At 42.3% G+C, this 8,708-nt stretch overlaps 1 protein-coding gene across 1 annotated transcript; it reads right to left on the bottom strand.

Moving 5' to 3' along the window:
• Nucleotides 1-3,206: 3,206 nt before the first annotated feature.
• IL17A (interleukin 17A) lies at nucleotides 3,207-8,464 on the bottom strand. The gene is made up of 3 exons (XM_055574399.1): nucleotides 8,456-8,464; nucleotides 5,294-5,490; nucleotides 3,207-3,954 (listed from the first exon to the last, which is right to left on the bottom strand). The coding sequence occupies exons 1-3, from the start codon at nucleotides 8,462-8,464 to the stop codon at nucleotides 3,717-3,719; spliced, it is 444 nt and encodes a 147-aa protein (XP_055430374.1). The 3' UTR covers nucleotides 3,207-3,716.
• Between the last annotated feature and the right edge of the window lie 244 nt (nucleotides 8,465-8,708).

Raw genomic sequence — 8,708 nt, forward strand, 5'->3', positions numbered from 1 at the left:
ACAAGGGAAGCCTAAGAATACTAGACTGGGTAGCCTATCCCTTCTCCAGTGTATGTATCTTCCCAACCCAGGATTTGAACCAGGGTCTCTTGTATTGCAGGTGGATTCTTTACCAACTGAGCTATCAGGGAAGCCCATTGTGGTAATCATTTTATGATATATGCATATATCAAATTATTATGTTGTATACCCAAAACCGTCTAGTCAAAGCTATGGTTTTTCCAGTGGTCATGTACGGATGTGAGAGTTGGACTGTGAAGAAAGCCGAGTGCTGAAGAATTGATGCTTTTGAACTGTGGTGTTGGAGAAGACTCTTGAGAGTCCCTTGGACTGCAAGAAGATCCAACCAGTCCATCCTAAAGATCAGTTCTGGGTGTTCATTGGAAGGACCGATGCTGAAGCTGAAATTGCAATACTTTGGCCACCTCACGTGAAGAGTTGACTCATTGGAAAAGACCCTGATGCTTGGAGGGATTGATAGCAGGAGGAGAAGGGGACGACAGAGGATGAGATGGCTCAATGGCATCACCGACTCGACGGGCATGAGTTTGGGTACACTCTGGGAGTTGGTGATGGACAGGGAGGCCTGGCGTGCTGCAATTCATGGGGTCGCAAAGAGTCAGACATGACTGAGCGACTGAACTGAACTGAAATGAACTGATACCCAAAACGAACACAGTGTTATATGTCAATTACATCTCAATTTTTTAAAAAATAATGGAAAATATCAGAATCCCCAGAACTAAAGAACCAGAATTAAAATCAAGTATTTCACTGTTCCACTGCCTTTAACCCCCTCAAAATGTTAAGGATATTTTCACTGTCCCCCTAATGTCTCCTGCATTGGCAAGCAGATTCTTTACCACTGAGCCACTTGGGAAGCCGAAGAAGCTCTCTGGGGCTTCTTTAATAAGGGCACCAATCTCATTCAGGAAGAGCTCTACCATCATGACCCCCCAGTGGTCCTGTCTCCCAATTCCATCACTTTGGGGGTTAGGATTTGAATTCTGGGGGGACACAAACATTCAGACCATACTGGCAGGGTATGAACAGAGGAAACAGAGGATGGTAAAGGCCTACAAGACAGAGGGGCCATGACACAGGCACTGAGGTCAAGACAGCGTGGTGGTCACAGCAAGGACTTGATAAGGGCAGGGTGAAACATCAAGTAGGAAGTCATATGAGATGAAAAACAGGACAGGACCAGGGCCAGGTTATGTCTGATTGTGTCATGTCTGATTTTGTGCCACAGATAGATATTGGAGGATGGATTGAAGGGAAAGGAGCAACAGCAGCAATGACAGGCAGGATGCTGTTCCAATAGCAGGAGAGAAATGAGAAAAGATGAAGTCCTGAACCTGGGCAGGGGAAGGGTTAAGTGGAGAACTTTCAGGAAGTGAAACTTCATGAGTCTGGGGATGTGTGGGTGTCAGGAGTGAGAGAGAGGAAGAGGGGAGAGTCAGGGATGCCTCACAGATCTCCAGCAGAGGTGATGGGGTGAATGATGGTGCTAACTGAGGGAAATGAAGGGAAAATGAAAGTAATGCATATCAGGGGAGAAGAGGCTTGGAAAGCAACCATCTCTTCCCACTCTCAAAATTCCCAGGAATACAGTCTAGTGAGAAATCATGGTTTAGAACTGTGGTGGTATATGCCATTTTCTCGTCCTCCATCCCAAAGCAAAACACCAATTATTTTCACCACTACTATTCAAGGAAAACAAGAGAAATGAACAACAATACTTTAAGGAGAGGTTTTAAAGCAGAGACTGTGAGACACTTTCAGTAGTAGCTGCCAGTGAACCTCTTGTATGAAGACCATGATGGGAGATGGTCATGAGACTCAAGATCTCGGGGTGCAGAAGCATTGGAAGGACGTGGCTGGAGAAGATGATCTTGGGTTTGGAATTCGCAAAGAAGCAGAGAAAAGCCATGGTTCTCTGGGTGGGGCTGGAGTTTATAGGGAATAAAGTAGTGCAGAAGGTGGTCTTTTGAGAAGCAGGGAGCCTGTGGGACCAGCTTGAGAATTCTCAGGGCTGCCCAGAAGTAGGGCAAGATGACATGCTTGGCCATGATGGGGAAATATGGTTATGACTTCAAACATGAAACTACTCTGGAATTGAATACAGTTTGGTTTTTATTTTACTTAGGCTGAACTTTTCTCATGCTTGAAGTTTGTTTTGCCCCAGTGGCTCTTTTCAGTGTCCTGGACTACACTGAATTAGAGGCCGAGGGCTGGAGGGGCTGTTCTAGGGTTATGGCCTGAGAAGAGAGAAATGTTCTTTTCTAGGTCTCTGGTTGACATTAATCTTCAAAAGCAGCCAGAGCTCAGGGAGACACAGGCCATTCTAGTCTGAAAACAATGTTTTCTCCCAGAACTTCCTCCTTCCTGCCAAACCTCAGGTCCTATTTTGGGGAGGATCTTTTTTTTCCTCCTGTATGTTTTTTAGCAATGATATGTCATTTTCCCAAGGCCATTGTTTTTATTTGCTTAATTTGTTCCAGAGTGCACGTGTCCATAGCACTGGATAATAGTATGAGGGTCTCCGTCATCTATTGTCTTTTTTTTTTTTTTTTTTTAATATTTATTTGGCTGCTCCAGGTCTTAGTTGCAGAATGTGGGATCTTTAGTTACAGCACATGGGATCTAGTTCCCTGACCAGGGATTGAAGCTGGGCCCCCTGCCTTGGGAGCGCAGAGTCTTAGCCATTGGACCACCAGGGAAATCCTTCTATTGTTTTGAAAAGAGTAAAACTGAGAATCTGGAATTGGGGTGGGTGGAGGGTATTGCTACTCAAAGGCATGCTTTGTTTTGTTCTATTGATAAATTTGCATACCGTTCCAAATAGGAAAGGGCTGACCTCTCTGAAGGGCTTCCTTGGTAGCTCAGCTGGTAAAGAATCCTCCTGTAAAGCAGGAGACTCCAGTTTGATTCGTGGGTCAGGAAGATCCCCTAGAGAATGGATAGGCTACCCAATCCAGTATTCTTGGGCTCCCCTTGTGGCTCAGGTGGTAAAGAATACATCCGCAATGCAGGAGACCTGGTTTCATCCCTGAGTTGGGAAGAGATACCCACTCCAGTGGGTATCCAGAAGGGAACAGATACCCACTCCAGTATTCTGGCCTCTCTGAAGACATTTTAATGAGAAAAGAATAAAGAAGCAAGTTTTTTCCGAAAACTTTATTATTACAAATTGTTTTTATGACAACAGTTTAACAGAGCAGTTAGACTTGCTGTCTCTCTTGTAATGCCTCAATAATTTACAAAATTAAGTTAATAAACATGAAACTAAATTTAATCTCTTTTCAGCTGTGTCATGTACTCCAAAGGGACAAGCAAGAGAAAATTCTATAGCCATAGATGTAGTACAAGCTCAGAAATTTTCAACTGCTATTTAATCCTATCTAGGATTTCCCTAGGCAAAACAGACACTCATATATTTCACCTTTTTTCTAAAGACTAATGAAACATAAATAGATCCATAAATAGCTCATATAAATATAGGTTCTACCTTTTAAATAATAATATTCACAAATCTGGAAACTTGTCTTAAAAGAATAGGAAATAAAGCATGTAATACATCAAAGTGGAATCTTATGCCCCAGAGTTATTTCAGGGCTTATTAAATACATAAATGATGTTAGTTAGAAGTGGGGCTGGGTCTACTCCCCAGGAAGCCTAACTAACTTGGGGAGTAGGGGTCAGGCAGAAAGCTCCTAAGCCAAATGGCGGACAATGGGGGTGACACAGGTGCAGCCCACGGCCACCAGCATCTTCTCCAGCCGGAAGGAGTGAGGGCAGTGCTGAGACTCCCTTCGAAGGACCAGGATCTCTTGCTGGATGGTGACAGAGTTCATGTGATGGTTCACCTTCCCTTCAGCATTGATACAGCCCGAGTGGCTGCACTTGGCCTCCCAGATCACAGAGGGGTACCTCTCAGGGTCCTCATTGCGGCTGCAGGGGAGACAAAAGCCAGGAAGAAAGTGAATTCCTGGTAGAGCAGTAAGGAAGTCAAACAGGAATAAGCAAAGGGAGGCCAATTGACATGATAGGCATTGCAAATTCTCTAAGTGCTATTAGTCTGGAAAACAAGCCATTTGGGAAAAACTTGGACTTGGAAGCCCATGAAGTGTTATAGAAAAAAGAAACAATGATCAGCTTTTCCGAGGTTCTTTGAAGAATAAACAAAAGAAGACAGACTGAAACTACAGAAAGGATTTAAGTTTGTCATAAAGGATATTATTTTAGGGTACATTTGATAGATTAAAAAAACTAAGAGTCATCTAGAAACGAGATAGCTGTTAATCTGACTTAATGAAGTCTGTCTTTGAAACAAGAAAGGCATCCAAATTCATCTGACAACACACTGATGGAACAGAGCCCATGGGTGACAGGAAGGGCTGGAAACAATATCTGAAGCCCCTCTGTAACTTTCCCTTCTCCCTCTCCTCTGGCTGAGAGAATGATTGGACTTAGTTTAATTTATTTGAACTATTCTTGGTAAGTAGAAGTAAGAAGAAAAGACCCTATAGACAGGTGGATCTGTAGGCTCCACATAACTGAGGTCATTTGCCTGAAATCAAATTATCAAAATGCATTTTGTATTTGATCCATCATAGGGTCTAAAGGGGAGCCTGGTGGGCTACAGTCCATGGGGTCACAAGAATCGGACACGACTTAGCGACTAAACCACCACCACCACCACTAGATGTATTAAAGACACAGTGAATGTCAGTCTGTTGGGGATGTAATTCAAGACTAAGTCAAAAAAGGGTGAAACACCCAATGGAACACTTCTTCTACTGGGATTCAAGCTAATCCAGTAGCTAATCCACTTTTCCCAGTGCTAATATAACCAAGAAAAGCACAAAAATCCCAGTTAATTAACTGTTGTTGTCAACAAACTCTACCAGGGTATTCTCTGGTAGCCCTGGGAAAGAGAATTCCAGTACTAATCTCCCATGCTAAATGTCTGTTTCTTTTTTGGGTAAATAAACAATAGACTTGGGGTGTCATAAATATCAGAATGATGACCACCATTCATTTAAGTGGATTCTGGGGACATCAAGAACTCATAGGCTAGGTGTTATGGATGGGCTGGGAAGAGCTGTGATCTATGAAAGAAATCTGTAGAAACAAAGTTAGAGAATCACTGGTTTGCACAATGGCTCTTCCAGGTTTGACAGGTGATTCTGAATGAGTAATATCACCCCCCTCAGATGATTTAACTGGCAGTCTGATGTGTTCTTCTGATGTAGAAGAATGCAGAGGTTTTATCTGGGGTCTTACGTACTGGAGAGTCCAAGGTGAGGTGGAGCGCTTGTGATAATCGGTGGGCCTTCTGGAGTTTGTGCTCCGGTTAACGATGTTTAGGTTGACCCTCACATGCTGCGGGAAGTTCTTGTCCTCAGTAGGTGGGCAGCCTGGACTCTGTGGGATGATGACTCCTGCCTTCACAAGAGCCACCAGACTCAGAAGCAGTAGCAGTGACTGGATGGAGAGAGAGGTAGATTGGGTTAGTACTACAATGGTTTTTGTTAATACACTGTGGTGATGATTGAATTGCTGATAGTTGAGAACATTCTATGGTCCAGAACAATCTATACTAAATTTTCAAATATGTTAAGTGAAAAGCTGATAAGATGACCAAAGTGATATTAAAACCATGGCATTTCTACCAGTTTTAAACATTTTTTTTTTTTAAGTAGAAAAACCACATTATTCATTGGCTGACAGTAATTTTAGTGAAGAGGGCAAGTCATCAATATATCAGTATATGCCTCACTCTCAGGTCTTTGGAAGGGTAATGACCTTGATTTTCTAGGAAGAAATGCCCTTCTACATCATTGATATCTCCCCTTACATTTTGTGAAACATTGCGTAAAAGGGAATGCACACCTTAGACATAAAGGGCTGTAGAAAATCCATGTGGAATCAGTTAGAAATTCTGTTGGTACCACTGGCAAATGTCCAAGCCCAAACTCAACACCCCCTTATATTTTCTTGAGTATATTTCCCAGTTTTTCTAAATTTACATATATTGATTCTATAATCAAATTGGGTTTCAAAAAAGACGCATGTATAACTTTAGATTAGAATTAAAAGGTGTCTGTTTTTAACATATTGTTAAAGCATCTTTTTTGAAACCCAATTTGATTACAGAATCAATATATGTAAATTTGGAAAAGCTGGGAAACATACCTAAGAAAACAGGGTTAGTGTACCAAGACTATAGTATAATAATACAATAATGGAAAGAAGAGTCACTGCCAAAACATTAAATCTTCAAGGGTAGTGACCCATCTTATTTTGAATTAAAGAAAAACACTGTGGAAGAATTATATTAAATCCCTTGTACCCAGAGAAACAGATTTTCAATAAGCATTCTGTCTTACAGCACAATGTCACGCTGACACTTCGTGTGTGGTTTAGCCCCAGTATATCTATCTTTCAGTTTTAATCTCATCTTTCAAACTGATATGCACCAGTTCTTGAAAATGCTAAATAATGACAAATATCTATCAAGGGTTTCATTTCCCATCCTATATAGGCTGTATTCTTGGATTTCCATAGTTAGAATCCAGAATTTCATGCCCGCAGTTCAGAAATTGATCTGGCCTAAATCAAGAAGAGAATCACACATCAGTGCAGGACTCACCATAGACGAAGTTCTCATAGAAGCCATGTCAGTTCCTTCCAGTTCACTGTAGACGGATGAACTTGTGTTCACTGTGAGATGGACAATGTGTAGTGCTATCTTCTCTCTTTTTATAGGGTTTTTCTCCTTCTGTGGTCGCTTGCGTTGGCGTGTCGGAGTGAGTTCAGGGGTGACACCGTTTTGGTTAAAAGTTCCATCCCAAAATGAGGTCAAAGAAAAACCGCCCCTTCGTGACGGGTAATAATCTGCTTCTGAAGGATAATGGGAAGAACAGAAATCCATTTTTTAAAGACCATGTCCTCTCTTCATTCTTCAAGGATCTATGACTTGTCAGAGGCTGAGTGGAGACCGAGAAATTATTTACTTGTGGGCAAGCATGAAGCTGCCATAAAAGATGTTCTCTCTTTTAACAGCTCATAGGGAAAAAAAAGTTTGGCATCACATTCAAACTTCTGACAGTCTTCTTCTGCCATATGCCTTGATTTCCCATTCTATAGTGCCTTTCCTCACCAGATTTCCTAGCCAGGTGTGGTGGGCATCATTCCAGAAACTACTCAAGGTCTTGCCATATAAACAAACCAACAAAAGACCAATACATAATTTCGTGATGACAGGATATATTATTTCACTGATTTAACACCTGCTTTGTTCAACATCTACTCTGCCTGAGGAACAAATAACCAGATTTGAGAGACATGAGATTTACTATCAAAGACATGTCTAACACTGCATGTTACCAAGCAACTTCCTCAGGAGGAAGAAGGAATGAGAACGTAGTCAGACAAAGAGGGAAGTTGAAAGTGGAGGTAGAGACTGCAGGAAGGTGGGGAGGGTAGAGAAAGGAAGGACAGCAAAGAGCAGACAATGATAACAACAAGAAAGGAGGGGAGAGATGGGGGATAAGAAGGAAAAAGAGAAGGAAATTGTTCCTCCTTCTTTTTCTCCACTCTCTAAGTAAGGTGAACTTTGATTTCAGGTCCTTGAGAAAGGCTTCTCCTAGGGAATATTGACGTCTATCCCAAGGATGATAAAATGAGGGATGTAGATGTGGCTGGGGTCATGTCACCCTCTCTCTGCCCCTTCTTTGCAGTGGGATGTTCTCCTGGCTAGACAGATCCTGACCAATCACTGAGGAAGACCATGAACAGTTGAATCTCAGGGGTAATGTTAGATGGATGACCTTGGTAGATTAAGCAGCTACAGATGGAAGAGGAAGTGGGATGCAGCTTGCCCTGATTTCCTTGATTCTGCTGTTGACCTCACCACCTACCCTTGGAGACATGGAGTCAATGTGAACTCCCCGTCCCTCCTCTACATGTGATCAGGTAGCCATCTTAGCAGCTACTTTGTCTCTCACATCTATTTCCTATTCCCAAACCTACTGCCATTCCTCTAACTCAGACTGTTACCCACTTGCATTGTTTTTTTTTTTTTAATTGAAGTATAGTTGATTTACAAGGCTGTTTTAATTTCTACTGTAAAGCAAAGTGATTCAGTTATACATATACATACATTCTCCTTATATTCTTCTCCATTATGGTTTATTACAGGATGTTGGATGTAGTTCCCTGTGCTATATAGTAGAACCTTGGTGTTTATCCATCCTACATACAATGGTTTGCATTTGCTAACCCCAGCTCCATTTTTTGCCCTCCCCCCCCACCCCACCACCTTGGCAGTCACATGTCTGTTTTCTACGTCTGTGAGTCTGTTTCTTTTCCATAGATGGGCTCATTTGTGTACTTGAATTGTTTTAATAGCCACATTTGCTCCTCCCAATTGCTGTCTTCTGCCCACCTTCGGCATTCCTGCAATAACAATCTTCAAAGTATGACTCTGATTGTGTCTTATCTCACTTGGTTGTGTACAGAACAAAATGCAAACCCCTTCAGTTCAGTTCAGTCACTCAGTCGTATCCCACTCTTTGTGACCCCATGGACCGCAGCATGTCAGGCCTCCCCGTCCATCACCAACTCCCAGAGCTTGCTCAGACTCATGTCCATTGAGTCAGTGATGCCATCCAACCATCTCATCATCGGTCGTTCCCTTC

Source organism: Bubalus kerabau, chromosome 3, assembly GCF_029407905.1.
Source record: "Bubalus kerabau isolate K-KA32 ecotype Philippines breed swamp buffalo chromosome 3, PCC_UOA_SB_1v2, whole genome shotgun sequence".
In the NCBI taxonomy this organism is placed as follows: domain Eukaryota; kingdom Metazoa; phylum Chordata; class Mammalia; order Artiodactyla; family Bovidae; genus Bubalus; species Bubalus kerabau.

Bases quoted from the DNA above. Each gene is read 5' to 3' on its own strand.
- IL17A (XM_055574399.1), bottom strand. The intron at 3,955-5,293 runs GTACGTAAGACC...TCTCCCCTGCAG, and splicing joins ACCTCACCTTGGACTCTCCA to CCGCAATGAGGACCCTGAGA.